Source organism: Tachyglossus aculeatus, chromosome Y4 (assembly GCF_015852505.1).
Source record: "Tachyglossus aculeatus isolate mTacAcu1 chromosome Y4, mTacAcu1.pri, whole genome shotgun sequence".
NCBI lineage: Eukaryota > Metazoa > Chordata > Mammalia > Monotremata > Tachyglossidae > Tachyglossus > Tachyglossus aculeatus.
In genome coordinates, this window is record NC_052096.1 from 3,496,338 (window position 1) to 3,519,346 (window position 23,009).

At 52.7% G+C, this 23,009-nt stretch overlaps 1 protein-coding gene across 1 annotated transcript in view; it reads left to right on the plus strand.

Moving 5' to 3' along the window:
- DNAH2 (dynein axonemal heavy chain 2) overlaps positions 1 to 23,009 on the plus strand; it is a 204,084-nt gene that overhangs the window by 149,043 nt on the left and 32,032 nt on the right. The window contains exons 54-68 of the mRNA XM_038768829.1: positions 1,351 to 1,481; positions 1,581 to 1,730; positions 6,033 to 6,200; positions 8,730 to 8,890; positions 9,652 to 9,791; positions 11,439 to 11,571; positions 12,588 to 12,727; positions 13,397 to 13,607; positions 13,947 to 14,063; positions 14,195 to 14,336; positions 15,112 to 15,281; positions 18,184 to 18,300; positions 20,730 to 20,894; positions 21,973 to 22,098; positions 22,204 to 22,352. Of these exons, the coding sequence (XP_038624757.1) occupies positions 1,351 to 1,481; positions 1,581 to 1,730; positions 6,033 to 6,200; positions 8,730 to 8,890; positions 9,652 to 9,791; positions 11,439 to 11,571; positions 12,588 to 12,727; positions 13,397 to 13,607; positions 13,947 to 14,063; positions 14,195 to 14,336; positions 15,112 to 15,281; positions 18,184 to 18,300; positions 20,730 to 20,894; positions 21,973 to 22,098; positions 22,204 to 22,352 (2,220 nt within the window). The remainder of the gene's footprint in view (positions 1 to 1,350; positions 1,482 to 1,580; positions 1,731 to 6,032; positions 6,201 to 8,729; positions 8,891 to 9,651; positions 9,792 to 11,438; positions 11,572 to 12,587; positions 12,728 to 13,396; positions 13,608 to 13,946; positions 14,064 to 14,194; positions 14,337 to 15,111; positions 15,282 to 18,183; positions 18,301 to 20,729; positions 20,895 to 21,972; positions 22,099 to 22,203; positions 22,353 to 23,009) is intronic.

Consider the following 23,009-nt stretch of genomic DNA (forward strand, 5'->3'; position numbering starts at 1 on the left):
AAAGAGTAATAAGTAAAAAATAGAGTAATAGTAAAAAATAAGGTAATAAGTAAAAAATAGAGTAATAGTAAAAAATAGAGTAATAAGTAAAAAATAGGGTAATAAGTAAAAAATAGGGTAATAGTAAAAAATGGAGTATTAAGTAAAACATAGAGTAAGTAAAAATAGAGTAATAAGTAAAAAATAGAGTAATAGTAAAAAATAGAATAATTAAAAAATAGAGTAATAATAAAAAATGGAGTAATAAGTAAAAAATAGAGTAATAGTAAAAAATAGAGTGATAAGTAAAAAATAGAGTAATCGTAAAAAATAGAGTAATAGTAAAAAATAAAGTAATAAGTACAAAATAGAGTAATAAGTACAAAATAGAGTAAGTGTGACCTTGGGCAAGTCACTTCACCGCTCTGGGCCTCAGTTCCCTCATCTGGAAAATGGGGATTAAAGTCACACAGCTGGCAATTGGCAGAGCCGGGATTTGAACCCCTGGCCTTGGACTCCAAAGCCCAGGCTCTTTCCACTGAGTCACGCTGCTTCTCAGTATGACCTCATCTGTAAAATGGGGCTTAAGACGGTGAGCCCCCCGTGGGACAACCGGATCACTTTCTAACCCCCCCCCCCCCAGCTTTTAGAACAGTGCTTTGCACATAGTAAGCACTTAATAAATGCCATTAAAATAAAAATAAAAAAATCAGACACATTCCCTGCATACAATGAGCTTACAGTCTAGAGGTGGGGAGACGGACATGAACAGAAATAAAGAAATGATAGATTTGGACGTACGTTCTGTGGCCTGGGAGATGGGGAAGAAGAAAGACAGCATGGCCCCGTGGAAAGAGCCCGGGCTTTGGGTTCGAATCCCCACTCCACCACCATCATCATCAATCGTATTTATTGAGCGCTTACTGTGTGCAGAGCACTGTACTAAGCGCTTGGGAAGTACAAGTCGGCAACATATACAGTCCCTGTGTGACCTTGGGCAAGTCACTCCAGTCGGCGCCTCAGTTCCCTCATCTGTAAAATGGGGATGAAGACTGTGAGCCCCCCGTGGGACAACCTGATCACCTTGTAACCTCCCCAGCGCTTAGAAGAGTGCTTTGCACATAGTAAGTGCTTAACAAATCATCATCAATCGTATTTATTGAGCGCTTGCTATGTGCAGAGCACTGTACTGAGCGCTTGGGAAGTACAAATTGGCAACATATAGAGACAGTCCCTACCCAACAGTGGGCTCACGGTCGAAAAGACAGTGGGCTCAATGCCATCGTCATCGTCATAATAAAGGGAGCGAGGCAAGGCGATGATTAGGGGGGTCCTCCAAGTGTGCCCTGCCCCGCGCCCCCTGGTCCCCAGGGTGTTCTCGGACCGCCTGGTGGACTCCGGGGACCTCGAGACGTTCGTGGCCATCCTGAGCGACAAGCTGGGCACCTTCTTCGACCTCACCTTCCACAACCTCTGCCCCAACCGTCGTTCACCCATGTTCGGTGAGGACCCGGGGTGGGAGGGACCGGACTCCTGACTCGGTGGGGGAGAGGGGAGATGGAGGTCCTGCTAACCCACCCCCACCCTCCCACCCTCTCCAGGGGACTTCCTGCGGGAGCCCAAGGTGTACGAAGACCTGACGGACCTGGGGGTGCTGAAGGCGGCCATGGAAGCGGCTCTGGAAGACTACAACCTGACACCCGGCGTCATCCCCATGCACCTGGTCCTCTTCCGAGAGGCCGTCGAGCACAGTGAGCCCGGACACCCCGGCCCCCGCAGAGGGGAGAGGGAGGAGAGGGAATGAGGGCCTGGTCGGGGAAGGCCCCTTGGAGGAGACGGGATTTTATTAGGGGGAGAGCGGTGGTCTGTCCGATGGGAAGGGCGAGGGCATTCCAGGCCAGAGGCGGGACGTGGCGAGACAGATTCAGTCCCTCAATCGTCTTTATTGAGCGCTTACTGCGTGCAGAGCACTGGACTAAGCGCTTGGGAAGTCCAAGCTGGCAACATCTAGAGACGGTCCCTACCCACCAACGGGTTCAAAATCTAGAAGGGGGAGACGGACAGCGAAACGAAACATGTGGACAGGGAGATCATCATCATCATCGATCGTATTTATTGAGCGCTTACTATGTGCAGAGCACTGGACTAAGCGCTTGGGAAGTACAAATTGGCAACATATAGAGACAGTCCCTACCCAACAGTGGGCTCACGGTCTAAAAGGGGGAGACAGAGAACAAAACCAAACATACTAACTAAATCAATCAATCAATCAATCGTATTTTGTTTTCTGTCTCCCCCTTTTAGACTGTGAGCCCACTGTTGGGTAGGGACTGTCTCTATGTGTTGCCAACTTGTGCTTCCCAGGCGCTTGGTGCAGTGCTCTGCACACAGTGAGCGCTCAATAAATACGATTGATTGATTGATTGATTGATTGGTGCCGCTAACCTCCTCACTGGGCCTCCATCTCGTCTGTCACGTCGCCAACCCGTGACCCACATGCTGCCTCTGGCTTGAAATGCCCTCCCTCCTCAAATCCGCCAGACAGTCACTCTTCTCCCCTTCAAAGCTCTACTGAAGGCCCATCTCCTCCAAGAGGCCTTCCCAATCAATCAATCAATCAATCATATTTATTGAGCGCTTACTGTGTGCAGAGCACTGTACTAAGCGCTTGGGATTCCCAGACTAAGCCCCACTTTTCCTCAGCTCCCACTCCCTTCTGTGTCGCCATGACTTACTCCTTTGCCCTGCCTCCTCCACAGTTCCACGGCACTTAAATATATATATATATGAATAAATGAATATATACGTATAGATATATATATGTATCTATGTAGATATCTATATATATCTATATGGATATCTACATAGATACATATATATGTATCTATATAGATTGTTAGTATGTTTGGTTTTGTTCTCTGTCTCCCCTTTTTAGACTGTGAGCCCACTGTTGGGTAGGGACTGTCTATGTTGCCAATTTGTACTTCCCAAGCGCTTAGTACAGTGCTCTGCACATAGTAAGCGCTCAATAAATACGATTGATGATGATGATGATACTAACAAAATAAAATAAATAGGATAGATATGTACAAGTAAATAAATAAATAGAGTAATAAATATGTACAACCATATATACATCTATACAGGTGCTGTGGGGAAGGGAAGGAGGTAAGATGGGGGGGATGGAGAGGGGGACGAGGGGGAGAGGAAGGAAGGGGCTCAGTCTGGGAAGGCCTCCTGGAGGAGGTGAGCTCTCAGCAGGGCCTTGAAGGAAGAGAGCCAGCTTGGCGGATCATCATCATCAATCGTATTTATTGAGCGCTTACTATGTGCAGAGCACTGTACTAAGCGCTGGGAAGTACAAATTGGCAACATATAGAGACAGTCCCTACCCAACAGTGGGCTCACAGTCTAAAGGGGGGAGACAGAGAACAAAACCAAACATACTAACAAAATAAAATAAATAGGATAGATATGTACAAGTAAATAAATAAATAAATAAATAGAGTAATAAATATGTACAACCATATATACATATATACAGGTGCTGTGGGGAAGGGAAGGAGATAAGATGGGGGGGATGGAGAGGGGGACGAGGGGGAGAGGAAGGAAGGGGCTCAGTCTGGGAAGGCCTCCTGGAGGAGGTGAGCTCTCAGCAGGGCCTTGAAGGGAGGAAGAGAGCTAGCTTGGCGGATGGGCAGAGGGAGACCATTCCAGGCCCGGGGGATGACGTGGGCCGGGGGTCGATGGCGGGACAGGCGAGAACGAGGTACGGTGAGGAGATTAGCGGCGGAGGAGCGGAGGGTGCAGGCTGGGCAGTAGGAGAGAAGGGAGGTGAGGTAGGAGGGGGCGAGGTGATGGACAGCCTTGAAGCCCAGGGTGAGGAGTTTCTGCCTGATGCTAAATCAATCAATCAATCAATCGTATTTATTGAGCGCTTACTGCGTGCAGAGCACTGGACTAAGCACTTGGGAAGTCCAAGTTGGCAACATCTAGAGACGGTCCCTACCCACCAACGGGTTCAAAATCTAGAAGGGGGAGACAGACAGCAAAACAAAACATGTGGACAGGGAGATTAAACTCCACTTCCTCCTACTTAGACTGGAAACCCTGTGTAGGACAGGGATGTGTCCAATCTGATTATCTTGTATCCACCCCAGCCCCAGCACGTAGTAAACACTGAAAAAGGGCCATATTTCACAATCAATCTGTGGTGTTTATCTAGCGCTTACTCTCATTCATTCATTCAATCGTATTTATTGAGACAGATTCAGTCCCTCAATCGTCTTTATTGAGCGCTTACTGTGTGCAGAGCACTGGACTAAGCGCTTGGGAAGTCCAAGTTGGCAACATAGAGAGACAGTCCCTGCCCAACTACGGGCTCACAGTCTAGAAGGGGGAGACAGGCGACAGAACAAAACATATTAACAAAATAAAATCGATGACAGATGAGATACGGAGGGCCAGTGAGCAGGTTGGCATTAGAGGAACGAAGCGTGCAGGCTGGGTTGGAGTGGGAGAGCAATAATAGAATAGCAAATATGTACAAGTACAAATATAATAATAATAATGATGACATTTGTTAAGCGCTTACTATGTGCCATAGTAATAATGATGTTAAGCGCTTACTATGTGCCATAATACTAATGATGTTAAGCACTTACTATGTGCCAAGCACTGTTCTAAGCGCTGGGGGGGGGAATCAAGGTGATCAGGTTGTTCCACATGGGGCTCACAGTCTTAATCCCCATTTTACAGATGAGGGAACTGAGGCTCAGAGAAGCTAAGTGACTTGCCCAAGGTCACACAGCGGACATGTGGCGGAGCCAGGATTCGAACCCACGACCTCCGACTCCAAAGCCCGGGCTCTTTCCACTGAGCCACGCTGCTTCTCTATGTACTTCTGTACATATTTACTATTCCATTTATTTTGTTAATGATGTGCATTTAGCTTTAATTCTGTTTGTTCTGACGACTTGCCACCTGTCCACATGTTTCGTTTTGTTGTCTGCCTCCCCCTTCTAGACTGTGAGCCCGTAGTTGGGCAGGGGCCGTCCCTCTATGTTGCCAACTTGGACTTCCCAAGCGCTTAGTCCAGTGCTCTGCGCACGGTAAGCGCTCAATAAATACGACTGAATGAATGAATGAATGAGGGGGTGAGGTGCTTGGGTGATTGAGGGATCGATCGATCATTGGTATCGCTGGAGAGCTCTCTGTGTGCAAAGAGCTGTTCCCATTCCTCCCCCAGCTAGCTCTCTTCCTCCCATCAAGGCCCTACTGAGAGCTCACCTCCTCCAAGAGGCCTTCCCACACTGAGCCCCTTCCTTCCTCTCCCCCTCGTCCTCCTCTCCATCCCCCCCATCTTACCTCCTTCCCTTCCCCACAGCACCTGTATATATGTATATATGTTTGTACACCCCCTCGTCCCCCTCTCCACCCCCCATCTCACCTCCTTCCCTTCCCCACAGCACCTGTATATATGTTTGTACATATTTATTACTCTATTTATCTTTCTTGTACATATCTATTCTATTTATTTTATTTTGTTAGTATGTTTGGTTTTGTTCTCTGTCTCCCCCTTCTAGACTGTGAGCCCGCTGTTGGGTAGGGACTGTCTCTATATGGTGCCAACTTGGACTTCCCAAGCGCTTAGTCCAGTGCTCTGCACACAGTAAGCGCTCAATAAATACGATTGATTGATTGATTGATTGATTGACTGTCTCTATATGGTGCCAACTTGGACTTCCCAAGTGCTTAGTACAATGCTCTGCACACAGTAAGTGCTCAGTAAATATGATTGATTGATTGATTGATTGATTGACTGTCTCTATATGGTGCCAACTTGGACTTCCCAAGCGCTTAGTCCAGTGCTCTGCACACAGTAAGCGCTCAATAAATACGATTGATTGATTGATTGATTGATTGCTCCCAGACCCCCCAGGGAGCACCTGATCCCCCTAACCAGCCTGGAAGCCACCCCCTCCCAGCACCCCTTCTCCCCGACTGACCGCGCCGCCTCTCCCCGGTCTCTCCCCTCTCTCTGCCCCCACCAGTCACCCGCATCGTGCGTGTGATCGGCCAGCCACGCGGGAACATGCTGTTGGTGGGCATCGGGGGCAGCGGGCGGCAGAGCCTGGCCCGCCTGGCTTCCTCCATCTGCGAGTACATCACCTTCCAGATCGAGACCACCAAGCACTACCGCAAGCAGGAGTTCCGGGAGGGTGAGTCTGGGGCCCAGCCTGGGGTTGGGGGCCGGCGGGACCCCCAAAGGAGAAGAGCTCGGGGTAGGGCAAGAGGGGATGCGTGGGCACAGCCTAAGAGAAAAGCTCCGCCACTTGTCTGCTGTGTGGCCTTAGGCAAGTCACTTTCAATAAATACAATTGATTGATTGATTGATTTCCTCCTCTGGGTCTCCTTTCCCTCGTCTGTAAGATAGGGATGGAGACTGTGAGCCCCAATCAGTCAATCAATCAATCAATTGTATTTATTGAGCGCTTACTGTGTGCAGAGCACTGGACTAAGCACTTGGGAAGTCCAAGTTGGCAACATATAGAGACAGTCCCTACCCAACTGTGGGCTCAATCAATCAATCAATCAATCAATCGTATTTATTGAGCGCTTACTGTGTGCAGAGCACCATACTAAGCGCTTGGGAAGTCCAAGTTGGCAACATATAGAGATGGTCCCTACCCAACTGTGGGCTCAATCAATCAATCAATCAATCGTATTTATTGAGCGCTTCCTGTGTGCAGAGCACTGAACTAAGCGCTTGGGAAGTCCAAGTTGGCAACATATAGAGACAGTCCCTACCCAACAGCGGGCTCACAGTCTAGAAGGGGGAGACAGAGAACAGAACAAAACATAGTAACAAAATAAAATAAATAGAATAGATATGTACAGGTAAAATCAATCAATAAATAGAGTAATAAATCTGTACAAACATATATCCATATATACAGGTGCTGTGGGGAAGGGAAGGAGGTAAGGCTGGGGGGATGGAGAGGGGGATGAGGGGGAGAGGAAGGAGGGGGCTCAGTCTGGGAAGGCCTCCTGGAGGAGGTGAGCTCTCAGTAGGGCCTTGAAGGGAGGAAGAGAGCGAGCTTGGCGGATGGGCAGAGGGAGGGCATTCCAGGCCCGGGGGAGGACGGGGGCCGGGGGTCGACGGCGGGACAGGCGAGAACGAGGTACGGGGAGGAGGTGAGCGGCAGAGGAGCGGAGGGTGCGGGCTGGGCTGGAGAAGGAGAGAAGGGAGGTGAGGTAGGAGGGGGCGAGGGGATGGACAGCTTTGAAGCCCAGGGTAAGGAGTTTCTGTGTCCCATGCCACATGGGACATGGATTGTGTCTGTCCTGATGGGCTTGAATCTACCCCAGCGCTTAGTATAGTACCTAGCACATAGTAAGGGCCTAACAAATATTTTGTTAATATGTTTTGTTTTGTTGTCTGTCTCCCCTTTCTAGACTGTGAGCCCACTGTTGGGTAGGGACTGTCTCCATATGTTGCCAACTTGGACTTCCCAAGCGCTTAGTACAGTGCTCTGCACACAGTCAGTGCTCAATAAATATGATTGAATGAATGAATGAATGAATGAATGAATCAAAAAAAAAAAAAGAGCCCAGGCTGGAAGGTCAGAGGACCTGGCTCCTTCGTTCACTAGCTGGGTGACCCTGGGCAAGTCAATTTCCCTTCTCAGGGCCTCAGTGCTCTCATCTGTAAAATGGGGATGAAATGCCCAGCCTCTCTCCTCAGACTAAGAGCCTCGATTGGGACAGGGAGTGGCGGGGGCCGACCTGATTATCTCGGATTCATTCATTCATTCATCCTTCAGTAGAGAAGCAGCGCGGCTCGGTGGAAAGAGCCCGGGCTTTGGAGTCAGAGGTCATGGGTTCAAATCCCGACTCCGCCACCCGTCAGCTGTGTGACTTTGGGCAAGTCACTTCACTTCTCTGGGCCTCAGTTACCTCATCTGTAAAATGGGGATGAAGACTGTGAGTCCCACGTGGGCCAACCTGATCACCTTGTAACCTCCCCAGCGCTTAGAACAGTGCTTTGCACATAGTAAGCGCTTAATAAATGCCATCATTATTATTAAATAGTATCTATTGGGTGCTTACTGTCTGCAGAGCACTGTACTAAGTGTTTGGGAGAGTATAATACAACAATAAACAGATGCATTCCCTACCCACATTTACCCCAGTGTTTATCACAGAGGCAGCGCTTAATACCACAGTGATGATGATGATGTTGATGATTACTGGTGATGGTGGCGGGGGTGGTGGATAGTGGAGTGGCCAGAGACCACCGTGCCCACCTTCATTGTGCAGACCGGATCGGAGGGTGGGAGGAAACATGCCCTCCATCACTGCTTCAAGGCAACAGCACTTAGTCCGGGAAGAAAACCTGTCCCCAGCCCCCCAAGCCCCCGCCCGATGAGACAGGGCTCACTGGGGTAATCTTTGGTTGCATTTTTTTAATAGCATCGGTTAAGTGCCTACTATGTGCCAGGCGCCTTACTAAGCACTGGGGTAGAAACAAGCTAATCAGGTCGGACGCAGTCCCTGTACCACGTGGGGCTCACAGTCTCAATCCCCATTTTACAGAGAACCCAGAGAACCAAAATGACCTGCCCGAGGTCCCAGAGCAGACAAACAGCGGAGCTGGGATGAGATCCCAGGTCCTTCCGACTCCCGGGCCGGTGCTCTAACCACCGGCCCACGCCGCTTCTCTCCTCTGACCCGTCTCCCTCCCTCAGATATCAAGAGACTGTACCGGCAGGCCGGGGTGGATCTCAAGGCCACGTCCTTCCTGTTCGTGGACACGCAGATCACCGACGACTCCTTCCTGGAGGACATCAATAACATCCTCAGTTCCGGCGAGGTCCCCAACCTCTACAAGACCGAGGAGTTCGAGGAGGTGCCCCCGCTCCACGCTCCCGTCCCCACCGTCCGGCCTCCCCGAGCCCCTCAAGCTGCCACAGATCGGCCCCTCTCCCCAGCACGAGGCCTTCCCCGCCACATCCCGGCATGGACCTTGGTTGGCCCGGCCCAGCCCCCTGCTTGCTCAGGATTATTGTTTCCACAAGACCCTGTGATTCTTCTCAGTCAATCATATTTATAGAGCACTCACTGTGAGCAGAACACCGTACTAAGTGCTTTGGAGAGGACATTAGAGTGATGTAACAGACACATTCCCTGCCCACGCCGAGTTTATGCAATTCCCTCTCCCCCGTAACATGCAGCTCCCCAGCTCTGTCAACCCCTCCAATCAATCAATCAATCGTATTTATTGAGCGCTTACTGTGTGCAGAGCACTGTACTAAGCGCTTGGGAAGTACAAGTTGGCAACATATAGGGACAGTCCCTACCCAACAGTGGGCTCACAGTCTAAAAGATCCAATCGATCAGTCAATCCATCAGTGGCACTTATTGAGAGCTTACCGCACGCGGAGCCCTGAGTCAAGCGCTTGGGGAAGCTCAATAGAGTCAGTAGACGCAATTCCTGCCCTTAAGGAACTTACTGTCCGACATGGACGCGAAAATAAGTCACACCTGCCCCACGCAGCGACTGCTCCCTCGGACCCCACTGTCGGTGACCCAGCCCCCCGTCATTCCCAGCTCCCTAGGCTTTCCGTGACCCCCCCCCCCCCCCCCCCCGCCAATTCGTCCCTTCTCCAGATCCAAACGCTGATCGTGGAGGCGGCCCGGGCCGAGCTGGTGGCCGAAACCCCCGACAGCCTCTTTGCTTACCTCATCGAGCGCGTGCGCAACAACCTGCACATTGTGCTGTGTCTCAGCCCCGTGGGAGACCCCTTCAGGTGAGCTCTGCCCCCTAAAGTCCCCACCATCTAACCCTCTCCCTTCCCTCCATCGACCCCCGGCCCACGTCCTCCCCTGGGCCCGGAATGCCCTCCCTCTGCCCATCCGCCAAGCTAGCTCTCTTCCTCCCTTCAAGGCCCTGCTGAGAGCTCACCTCCTCCAGGAGGCCTTCCCACACTGAGCCCCTTCCTTCCTCTCCCCCTCATCCCCCTCTCCATCCCCCCCATTTTACCTCCTTCCCTTCCCCACAGCACCTGTATATATGTATATATGTTTGTACATATTTTTTACTCTATTTATTTATTTATTTTATTTGTACATATCTATTCTATTTATTTTATTTTGTAGTATGTTTGGTTTTGTTCTCTGTCTCCCCCTTTTACACTGTGAGCCCACTGTTGGGTAGGGACTGTCTCTATATGTTGCCAATTTGTACTTCCCAAGCGCTTAGTACAGTGCTCTGCACATAGTAAGCGCTCAATAAATATGATTGATGATGATGATGATGGTGGTGGGCTCCAGCCCTTCCCACTTACCCCCGATCCAGCCCTACCCTCTCCCAAACTCCTCCTCCCCTCAAGCCTGGCCCGTTCCCCCAGACCAGACCAGACCACCCCTCTCATCCCCTAATGGCACTCGGTCCTGCGGACGGTGGACCCAGGCACTAGGGCTTCAATCCTTCACGCATTCAATCGTATTTATTGAGCGCTTACTGTGTGCAGAGCTTGGGAAGTCCAAGTTGGCAACATATAGAGGCGGCCCCTACCCACCAGCGGGCTCACAGTCTAGAATCAATCAATCAATCGTATTTATTGAGCGCTTACTGTGTGCAGAGCTTGGGAAGTCCAAGTTGGCAACATATAGAGACGGCCCCTACCCAACAGCGGGCTCACAGTCTAGAATCAATCAATCAATCGTATTTATTGAGCGCTTACTGTGTTCAGAGCACTGTACTAAGCGCTTGGGAAGTCCAAGTTGGCAACATATAGAGACAGTCCCTACCCAACAGTGGGCTCACAGTCTAGAAGGGGGAGACAGAGAACAAAACCAAACATATTAACAAAATAAAATTAATAGAATAAATATGTACAAGTAAAATAAATAAATAAATAGAGTAATAAATATAAACGTATATACATATATACAGGTGCTGTGGGGAGGGGAAGGAGGTAAGGCTGGGGGGATGAGCCCACTGTTGGGTAGGGACTGTCTCTATATGTTGCCAACTTGTACTTCCCAAGCACTTAGTAGAGTGCTCTGCACACAGTAAGCGCTCAATAAATACAATTGAATGAATGAATGAATGAATGAGAGGAAAGAGGGGGCTCTGTGTGGGAAGGCCTCCTGGAGGAGGTGAGCTCTCAGTAGGGCTTTGAAGAGAGAATGAGAGCTAGCTTGGCGGATGTGCGGAGGGAGGGCATTCCAGGCCAGGGGGAGGACGTGGGCCGGGGGTTCCGATACCCGAGGTCTCCTGGTCAGAATGGGAAGGGGCAGGGGTCCCAGGAGGGACCAGGAGGAGTCATGGGGGAAGCTGGGCAGGGGGTAGGGGGTATAGGTTGCTGGAGATTATATCGACGGACCCTGGAGGGGTCAGAGCTGGCGGCCTGGTCAGAGCGGGCCGGCCACCGGGGTTCCCGTTCCCCAAGGAACTGGATCCGCCAGTATCCGGCCCTGGTCAACTGCACCACCATCAACTGGTTCTCCGAGTGGCCGCAGGAAGCTCTGCTGGAGGTGGCCGAGAAGTACCTGGTGGGCGTCGACCTGGGCACCGAGGAGATGGTGAGCGCCCTTTCGGGCCCGCTGGCCTGGGCCCAGCCCCAGGCTCCCTGCCCGGGCCCCACCACACCCCAGCCCCACCTCCTGCTCAGCCCTCCCCACCCTCGCCCGCCACCCAACTCTGCCTCAGCCCGGCCTTCCCCCTCCCCAGGGGACGTCTGAAGGGCTCAGAAATCCAGGGTCTCGGTCCAATCTGGCCCATGGGGTTGAAGGAGGATCCGCTTCCAGTCGGAAGTGGGACTGGGCTCCTTTCCAAGGAGCAGAGAGCAGGGGGAGTGGGAGAACCCATGTGGTTGCCCCTGTGGCTTCTGGAAGTTGGCTCCAGCAATCCAAAGAACAATTGTGTATGAATGGAACAACCACACACTATTGAAAGGCCCTTGCCCCCACTGCCACACACCCTGTTGCCCTGCTCTCTCTTTCTCTCTCTCTCTCTCTCTCTCACACACACACACACACACACACACACACACACACTGTTATAAGACCCCTGCCCTCCCAACTCAGCTTGAAATGGTTGCAATGGGGATGAGAGAGAGAGAGAGAGAGAGAAAGGACTGTGGAAGATTGGCGGAGCCTGGCTGGCTAAAATCTGTCATGGGCCCTAGCCAATTTTATGGCATTTGTTAAGTGCTTACTATGTGCCAAGAACCATACTAAGCGCTGGGGGAGTTGCAATATCATCGGGTCAGACACTTTCCCACTCAGGGCTCCCAGTCTCTGTAAGAGGGAGAACAGAGACTGAATCCCCATTAGACAGAGGAGGAAACTGAGGCCCACAGCAGCGAAAGGACTTGCCCGAGTCCATCCAGTAGGCTGAGCCGAGATTAGAACCCAGATCCTCCGTCCCCCGAGCCCAGGCTCTTCCCACTAGGCCACGCTTCTTCCAGACTGCCCCTGACTCTCCGGGCCTCCAAGGCCATCACACCCCTTTGCCCCCTCTGACCTTCCCTTCCTCCAACTCCAACCTCTCGGCCCCCTCGCCCCTGGCCCTGAACTCAGCTTTCCTCCCGGCCCAGATCCACAAGAAGGTAGCCCAGATCTTTGTGACCATGCACTGGTCCGTGGCCCGCTACTCTCAGAAGATGCTCCTGGAATTACGCCGACACAACTACGTCACTCCCACCAACTACCTGGAGCTGGTCTTGGGCTACAAGAAGTACGGGCCGGGGAACCCAAGGAGCTGGGGAATGGTGGGGGAAACTGAGTCCAGGAGGAACCAATTGGGGGCAAAGGGGACTCGTCTCCGCTCACCTTGCCCGACCCCATCCCTGCACCTAACTGACCCTGGACTCCCCACCGGCTTCAATAAGCGGTATTTATTGAGCGCTTACAGTCTGCAGAGCAATCAATCAATCCTGTTTACTGAGCACTTACTGTGCACAGAGCACTGGACTAAGCACTTGGGTGAGTTCAATATAACAGTAAACAGATGTGTTCCCTGCCCACACCAAGCTGACAGTATAGTAGGGGAGACAGACATTAATATAAAAAAATAAACGATGGGTAGGGACGTAAGAACTGTGGGGCCGAGGGGTGGGGGTGAACGAGCACCGGACTGAGCGTTTGGGGGAGTGCAGTGCAACAGGGTTGGTAGACACGTTCCCTGCCCGTGACGAGCTTACAGTCCAGACTGTTCTTTTGTCCTCTCCGAAGTGCTTAGTACAGCGCTCTGCATAAAGTAAGCGCTCAGTAAATACACTCGACTGACCGACTCCTTCAGGTGCCCCCGCCCCGTGACTTTGACACCGTCTCTCCCGCCACCCGGTCACCGACGGCGATCTCCCCCACCTCCCCCGTCTCTCGCTTCTTCCCCCCACCCGCCCAGGCTGCTGGCAGAGAAGCGTCAGGAACTGTCGGACCAGGCCAACAAGCTCCGGACGGGCCTGTTCAAGATCGACGAGACGCGCGAGAAGGTGGAGGTGATGTCCCTGGAGCTGGAAGACGCCAAGCGCAAGGTGGCCGAGTTCCAGAAGCAGTGCGAGGAATACCTCGTCATCATCGTGCAGCAGAAACGGGAGGCCGACGAGCAGCAGAAGGTGCCCTCGCCCCTCGCGGGCCGCCCCGAGATCCCTTCCCTAGGGTGACCCCCGGACCCCTCCCGCGGCCCCGCAACCGCGGGGGCTCCATCTCTGAGAGCCCTGCCTATTCCCTGGCTCTGGTCGATTGATTAGTGGGATTGATTGAGGGCCAGCTGCTAGCGTTGGGAGAGGCCGATCCCTGCCCCTGAGGGGCTCACAATTCTCTCCAAGCTCCTCCAAGCCTCCTGCGGGCAGCTGGAAGCGAGATTGGAGGTGGGGGGGGGGACTTCCCAAGGGCCGAAGGAGAGGGAGATGGACTCGTCCCCGGCCCCCACTCCAACCACCCTCCCCTCCCAGGCGGTGACGGCCAACAGCGAGAAGATCGCAGCGGAAGAGATCAAGTGCCAGGCCCTGGCAGACAACGCCCAGAAGGACCTAGAGGAGGCCCTGCCGGCCCTGGAGGAGGCCATGAAGGTGCCGGGCTTGGGGACCGCCCAGAAGGGAGAGGAGGAAGCCGAGGGCAGTGGGGAAGGCTCTCCTGGGAAAGCCCCCCGTCCCTTCCCCCGGTCCCCGTTATGCCCAGTGAGCTCCACCCCAACCCACAGGCCCTTGAATCCCTGAACAAGAAGGACATGACGGAGATCAAGTCCTACGGGCGGCCGCCCACCCAAGTGGAGACGGTGATGCAGGCCGTGATGATCCTGCGGGGCAACGAGCCCACCTGGGCAGAGGCCAAGAGGCAGTTGGGTGAGGAGGTTGGGTCTCAGGGGGCCTCTGAGGGTAGGAGGTGGGACGGTGGTGGCCACAGAAGGAGGGAGAAACTATCGGATTCAATCATTCCTTCCGTTGTATTTATTGAGCGCTTACTGTGTGCGGAACACTGTACTGAGCGCTTGGGAGAGCACAATGCGACAATCCTCATTAGACAGAAGAGGAAACTGAGGCCCAGAGAAGGGAAGTCCAGCAGCATAGCCTAGTGGAAAGAGCCCTGGGAGGCAGAGGACCTGGATTCTCATCCTGGCTCCACCACCTGTCTTGCTGCGGGGCCTCGGGCAAGTCCCTTTGCTCCTCTGGGCCTCAGTTGCTTCATCTGTTCAATGGGGATTAAGACCGTGAGCCCCGCGGGGGACAGGGACTGTGGCCGACCTTATGAATTTGTTTCCACCCCGGAGGTTAGTCTATCTGCTGGTGCTTAGTAAGGACTATTTATTTATTTTATTTTATTTTGTTAGTATGTTTGGTTTTGTTCTCTGTCTCCCCCTTTTAGACTGTGAGCCCACTGTTGGGTAGGGACTGTCTCTGTATGTTGCCAATTTGTACTTCCCAAGCGCTTAGTACAGTGCTCTGCACATAGTAAGCGCTCAATAAATACGATTGATGATGATGATGATGATGACTTAACAAGGACAGGGACTGTGTCCAACGTTATGAATTTGGTTCCACCCCGGAGGTTAGTCTATCTGCTGGTGCTTAGTAAGGACTTAACAACTACAATAACACCCCGCAACCCCTCAAATCCCAGGGGAGCAGAATTTCATCAAGCAGCTGATCAACTTCGACAAGGACAACATCTCGGACAAGGTGCTGAAGAAGATCGGCGCCTATTGCGCCCAGCCCGATTTCCAGCCCGACATCATCGGCCGCGTCTCTCTCGCTGCCAAATCCCTCTGTATGTGGGTCAGGGCCATGGAGGTGAGTGGGCCGTGCCGGGGGCGGGGGGCGGAAAGCTGAGCGGGCACGACCCCAGGGTCAAGGGGCAAGCGCTTAAAAAATTATTATTATTATTGGTCAGAGATGATCAACACCCCCACCGCGGGAGCTGTTATAATAATAATAATAATAATAATAATAATAATAGCATTTATTAAGCGCTTACTATGTGCAATGCACTGTTCTAAGCGCTGTTAGCAACAATAATGATAATAATAATAATAGTATTTGTTAAGTGCTTACTTATTACCAGGCACTGTACTAAGGGCTGGTGTAGGTACAAGGTAATCAGGTTGGATAATAATAATAATAATAGTGATGGCATTTATTAAACGCTTACTACGTGCAAAGCACTGTTCTAATTACTGGGGGGATACAAGGTGATCAGGTTGTCCCATGTGGGGCTCACAGTCTTAATCCCCATTTTACAGATGAGGCCCAGGGAAGTGAAGTGACTTGCCCAAAGTCACACAGCTGACAAGTGGCGGAGCCGGGATTTGAACCCATGACCTCTGACTCCAAAGCCCAGGCTCTTTCCACTGAGCCACGCTGGATACAGGCCCTGTCCCACAATGGGGCTCACCAGTCTTAATCCCCATTTTACAGAGGAAGGAACTGAGGCATAGAGAAGTCAAGGGACTGGCCCAGGGTCACACAGCAGACAAGTGGAAGGGGCTTGGATTAGAACCCAGGTCCTTTGGCCTCCCAGGCACGAGCTCTAACCACTAGGCCGTGCAGCTGGGAAGCACCTTCAAATCACCGAGGCTGACACGGTGCAACCACGTCGGACATAGTCCCCTGTCTCACCCGGGGCTCGCCATCTAAGCAGAAGGGAGGACGGGGTGGACAGTTGAGGAAACTGAGGCACGGAGACGCCAAGCGTCAGTCAGTCCATCGGTGGTATCTATCGATGAGAAGATGAGAAGCAGCGTGGCTCAGTGGAAAGAGCCCGGGCTTTGGAGTCAGAGGTCATGGGTTTGAATCCCGCTCCTCCACATGTCTGCTGTGTGACCTTGGGCAAGTCACTTAACTTCTCTGAGCCTCAGTTACCTCATCTGTAAAATGGGGATTAAGACTGTGAGCCCCACGTGGGACAGCCTGACCACCTTGTAACCTCCCCAGCGCTCAGAACAGTGCTCTGCACATAGTAAGCGCTTAACAAATGCCAACATTATTATTATTATTATTATTATCGAGCGCTTACCATGTGCAGAGCACTGGACTAAGCGGTTGGGAGAGGACGGTAGGACAGAGTGGGTCAGGGAGCAGGCTGTAAATAGGCCCTGCTGCCAAGGGGAGGGATGGGGGATGAGGGATGAGGGATGGGAGAATCGGGACGGAATAACGAAGGGTCTGGAAGCCCCCTTTTGGGGGGCTGGAAGTGGCTGGGGGGTCCGGAGGTGAGGGCCGGAACCGAGGTCACGGAATGGTGGACCAGAGGGGTGGCCTCGCAGATATGGCCGAGAGCCACTCAATCAATCGTATTTATTGAGCGCTTACTGTGTGCAGAGTGCTGTACTAAGCACTTGGGCGAGGACAACAGAACAATAAACATGGTCACGGTCATGGGTCCTAATCCCAGCTCCGCCACTTGTCTGCTGTGTGACCTCGGGCCAGTCACTTTACTTCTCTATGCCTCAGTTCCCTCGTGGCTCAGTGGAAAAGAGCACAGGCTTTGGAGTCGGGGGTCCTGGGTTCAAATCCCGGCCCCGCCAATTGTCAGCTGTGTGACTTTGGGCAGGTCACTTAATTTCCCTGGCACTCGGTCACCTCATCTGTAAAATGGGGATGAAGATTGTGAGCCCCCTGTGGGACAACGTGATCACCTTGTAACCTCCCCAGTGCTTAGCACATAGTAAGCGCTTAATAAATGCCATTATTCATTCATTCAATCGTATTTATTGAGCACTTACTGTGTGCAGAGCACTGTACTAAGCCGCTGGGGAAGTACAAGTCGGCAACATATAGAGATGGTCCCTACCCAACAGTGGGCATTATTATCTGTAAAATGGGGGTTGAGACTACGAGCCCCACCTGGGTCGGGGACTGTGTCCCACCCCGTTTGCTTGCGTCCACCCCTGCGCTTAGTACAGTGCCTGGATTATAAGACACAGCAGACGTATTCCCTGCCCACAGCACGCCCACAGTTTAGAGGGCACGGAGAGTTGAGCCGAGGTGGACAGAGGGCAGTGGCGGGACCAATCAATCAATCAATCAATTGTATTTATTGAGCGCTTACTGTGTGCAGAGCACTGTACTAAGCGCTTGGGAAGTACAAGTTGGCAACATATAGAGACAGTCCCTACCCAACAGTCTAAAAAGGGGGAGACAGAGAACAAAACCAAAACATACTAACAAAATAAAATAAATAGAATAGATATGTACAAGTAAAATAAATGAATAAATAAATAGAGTAATAAATATGTACAAACATATATACATATATACAGGTGCTGTGGGGAAGGGAAGGAGGTAAGGCGGGGGGGATAGAGAGGGGGAGGAGGGGGAGAGGAAGGAGGGGGCTCAGTGTGGGAAGGCCTCCTGGAGGAGGTGAGCTCTCAGTAGGGCCTTGATGGGAGGAAGAGAGCTAGCTTGGCGGATGGGCAGAGGGAGGCCATTCCAGGCCCGGGGGAGGACGTGGGCCGGGGATCGACAGCGGGACAGGCGAGAACGAGGCCCGGTGAGGAGATCAGCGGTGGCAGAGGAGCGGAGGGTGCGGGCTGGGCTGGAGAAGGAGAGAAGGGAGGTGAGGGAGGAGGGGGCCAGGGGATGGACAGCCTGGAAGCCCAGGGTGAGGAGTTTCTGCCTGATGCGCAGATTGATTGGTAGCCACTGGAAAATTGGGGCGTCCAATGGGGCATCCCCCTCCCTCCCTCCCTCCCAGATCTACGGCCGGCTCTACCGAGTGGTGGAACCTAAGCGCATCCGCATGAACACAGCCCTGGCCCAGCTCCGGGAGAAGCAGGCCGCCCTGGCCGAGGCTCAGGAGAAGCTACGCGAGGTCAGATCCTCCTCTCGCCTCCCCTCCCCTCTCACCCTTCACCTCTCTTCTCCTCTCCCTGCCATCCTTCTCCTTCCCGCCCCGCTCCCTTCTCCCCGGGCTCCTCCCTCCCTCCCAGTCTCATTGCCACGGATTACCACCGCTGCTTCTCCCTACGGCAAGAAGCTTCTTCTAGACTGTGAGCCCACTGTTGGGTAGGGACCGTCTCTGTATGTTGCCAACTTGGACTTCCCAAGCGCTTGGTACAGTGCTCTGCACACAGTAAGCGCTCAATAAATACCATTGAGTGATTTGTTGATTGTTGGCTAGGGGCCGTCTCTATATGTTGCCAACTTGGACTTCCCAAGCGCTTGGTACAGTGCTCTGCACACAGTAAGCGCTCAATAAGTACGATTGAGTGATTGATTGATTGTTGAGTAGGGACCATCTCTAAATGTTGCCAACTTGGACTTCCCAAACGCTTAGTACAGTGCTCTGCACACAGTAAGTGCTCAATAAATACGATTGAGGTGTCCCTCATGGACTTCACAGTCTAAGTAGGAGGGAGAACAGAGGTTGAATTGCCATTTTCCAGAGGAGGAAACTGAGGCCCAGAGATGTAAAGTGACTTACCCAAGATCACACAGCAGGCAGGCAGAGCTGGAATGAGAACCCAGGTCCTCTGACTTCCAGTCCTGGGCTCTATACACTAGGCCACATTGCTTCTCTGAGGGGAGATCAACTTGATTACCTTGTACCTGTACCTGTATATATGTTTGTACGTATTTATTACTGTATTTAGTTATTTTACTTGTACGTATCTATTCTATTTATTTTATCTTGTTAATATGTTTTGTTTTATTGTCTGTCTCCCCCTTCTAGACTGTGAGCCCGCCATTGGGTAGGGACCGTCTCTAGATGTTGCCAACTTGTCCTTCCCAAGAGCTTAGTCCAGCGCTGTGCACACAGTAAGCGCTCAATAAACACGATTGAATGAAGGTTTTGTTTGTACATATTTAGTCTATTTATTTTATCTTGTTTATATGTTTTGTTTGGTTGTCCGTCTCCCCCTTCTAGACTGTGAGCCTGCCATTGGCTAGGGACCGTCTCTAGATGTCACCAACTTGTCCTTCCCAAGCGCTTAGTACAGTGCTCCGCACACAGTAAGCGCTCAATAAATACGATTGAATGAATGAATGAATGAACGAGATATGACTTTCTGAGATCAGAGTGTGATTATAACCTTTCTAAGACCCCCACCCAGCTCACCCTGTCCCCCACGCGTCCCACCACCCCCTCCTCCAATGAAAGTCCTCCCGACTGGTCCTTCCCCCTCCTCTAGGCCTTGATCCCCCTGTCTCCCGTCCCCTAGGCTTTTTCCAGAAAATTCCAGTCTTCCTCCCCAACTCAGTCCTAGACTCTGGCTGGCCACATAATAATAATAATAATGCTGGCATTTGTTAAGCACTTACTATGTGCAAAGCACTGTTCTAAGCGCTGGGGGGGATACAAGGAGATCAGGTTGTCCCACGTGGGGCTCACAGTCTTAATCCCCATTTTACAGATGTGGCAACTGAGGCTCAGAGAAGTTAAGTGACTAGCCCAACGTCACACAGCAGACATGTGGCGGAGCCGGGATTTGAACCCATGACCTCTGACTTCAAAGCCCGTGCTCTTTCCACTGAGCCACGCTGCTTCTCTTATCTCCTCCAATCAATCAATCATATTTATTGAGGGCTTATTGTTAACAGAGCATTGGACTAAGCACTTGGGAGAGTCCAGTGTAACAGAGTCAGTAGACGTGTTCCCTGCCCGCAACGAGCTTACAGTTTAGAGGTGCCACCAAAGTATGAATTTGGATCGCAGGATTCAGAGTCCAGAGTGCTAACCATTACACCATGGGGCCCCAGTCCCTCTCAATGAGCATCCTATCTCCTTTTCCTGCCTTCTGGGTCTCTTCCCTTCCCATTCCTTTCCCCGGGATGCCTGCTCTGCCGGCTGCCTGCCACTCACCCCAGCTCACTGTACCTCGATCTCATCCCTGTCGCCACCGACCTCTCGCCCGTGTCCCGCCTGTGGCCTGGAACGCCGTCCCTCCTCATATCCGACAGACAACGACTCTACCCCCACTTCCAAGTCACATCCCCTCAGCCTTCCCTGACCGAGCCCTCCTTTCCTCTTCTCCCACTCCCTTCTGCGTCGCCCTGACTTGCTACCTTTACTCATCCCCCTGCCCAGGCCCATGGCACTTATGTCCATCTCCATCATTTATGTATTTATATTCATGTCTGCCCCCCCCCCCCGGACTGTAAGCTCATTGTGGGCAGGGAATGTGTCTAAGTGCTTGGGAGAGGGCAGTACAACAATAAATGTCCTCTCCCAAGCGCTCTGCACCCAGTAAGCGCTCAATAAATCCGACTGGCTGACTGACGGACGGGGTCCTCCCCCAGGTGGCGGAGAAACTGGAGATGCTAAAGAAGCAGTACGACGAGAAGCTAGCCCAGAAAGAGGACCTGCGGAAACGGTCCGAAGACATGGAAGTGAAACTGGACCGGGCCGGGAAACTGGTGTTGGGATTGGCCGGAGAGAAGGCCCGATGGGAGGAAACTGTGCAGGTGAGGGAGCCCTGCCTGGGACTTACGGGACTCTGAGGGGGGTCGGGGCCCCATCTGGGCTTTTGGGGGCTCTGAGGGAAGCTTCCGGAGCTTTCAGAGATTTAGGGGAGCAGGGCCCCGTGAAGACTTCCCAAGCTCTGGGGGAGCAGGGCCCCTCCTGGGCTTCCCGGGCTCAGAGGGAACAGATCGCCACCCAAACTCCCTGGGATCTGGGGGGAGCGGGGCCGCGTCTGGACTCCTGGGGTGTAGGAGAGCATCCCATCTGGACTTCCAGGATCTGGGAAAGCAGGGCTCCGTCCGGGCTTCCAGGGCTGTGGGGGAGCAGGACAGGAGGGGTTCTGAGAAGCTTCACAGCTGTGACTTCGGCCCCTCTTGGCTGAGGTTGATTGCATGGGAAGCAGCGGGGCTTAGTGGAAAGAGCCTGAGCTTGGCAGTAAGAGGTCGTGGGTTCTAATTCCGCCACCACTTGTCAGCTGCGGGACTTTGGGCAAGTCACTTCACTTCCCTGTCCCTCAGTTCCCTCATCTGTAAGATGGGGACTGAGTCTGTGAGCCCCACCTGGGACAACCTGATGACCTCGTATGTACCCCAGCGCTTAGAATAGTGCTTTTAGACTGTGAGCCCACTGTTGGGTAGGGACTGTCTCTATATGTTGCCAACTTGTACTTCCCAAGCGCTTAGTACAGTGCTCTGCACACAGTAAGCGCTCAATAAATACAATTGATGATGATGATGCTTGGAACATAGTAAGCGCTTAACAAATGCCATCATTATTATTATTATTATTATTGCAAGGGATGAAGTCTTTCTCCCCAAAGAGATCTCCCTGGGAGCTTAGGAGGAGACCGGAGCAGGGCCCAGGGAGCAGGGCTGGGGGTGGGAAGAACTGAGGTGCCAACTGGGCCCTCCCCAAGGCTGACCATCCTGACCACCAGAGCCTAGGGGGTGGGGGGTGGGACCTGAGGAGGTGGGCTGTCTTTACCACCTCTGAGGCAGCCCACCTCCTCCCACCCCTGCGGGGGTCCGGGGAGGAGGGGGGTGCACAACCTCCACTCTCTCCCCACTCCTCACCCCTCAGGGCCTGGAGGCAGACCTGGGCTACCTAGTGGGGGACTGTCTTCTGGCGGCCGCCTTCCTCTCCTACCTGGGCCCCTTCCTGTCTAACTACCGGGACGAGATCGTCTCCCAAATCTGGGTCAAGAAGGTGAGGGGGGTGAACGGGGGCCGGGCGAGGGGTGGGGAAAAGGGGGGGAGCCTCCAAACTGGGGGGCTGAGGTGTCCCCCACCACCGCCTCCTCCCCGCCTCCAGATCCGCGAGCTCCACGTCCCGTGCTCCCCACGCTTCACCTTCGACAGCTTCCTCTCCAACCCCACCAAAGTCCGCGACTGGAACATCCAGGGCTTGCCGTCGGATGCCTTCTCCACCGAAAACGGCATCATCGCCACGCGGGGAAACCGGTGAGACCCCCCCACCCGGCCCATGGACCCCCGGGGGGCAAGGGTGGCCCCAGACTCCCACCCAGCCGGCCCAATGATAGTGACGGTAGTCATGATTGTGGTTCTCTCTGAGCGCTTACTATCAGTCAGTCAGTCGGTAAATCATTAGTTCATTCAGTTGTACTTATGGAGCGCTTACCGTGTGCAAAGCAGTGTACTAAGTGCCGGGGAGAGGACGATAGAACAATAGGACAGACACATTTCCTGCCCACAACGAGCTTACAGTCTAGAGGGGGAGGCAGCAGACGTTCACGTGAATGGCGGATTTGGATGTAAGTGCTGTTGATTGATTATGATTGCCAATTTGTACTTCCCAAGCGCTTAGTACAGTGCTCTGCACATAGTAAGCGCTCAATAAATACGATTGATGATGATGATGATGAAGTGCTGTGGGACTGAGGGTGGGGTGGATAAAGAGGGCAAATCCTGAGCACTGGGGTAAAGCCTGGGCCTGGAAATCAGAGGACCCGGGTTCTCATCCCAGCTCCACCACTTATCTCCTCCGTAACCTTGGGCAAGTCTCTTCACTTCTCTGGGCCTCAGTTTTGTCACCTGTAAAATGGGGAATAAAATATCTGTTCCCCCTCCTACACTTCAGACGGGGAGTCCCACGTGGGA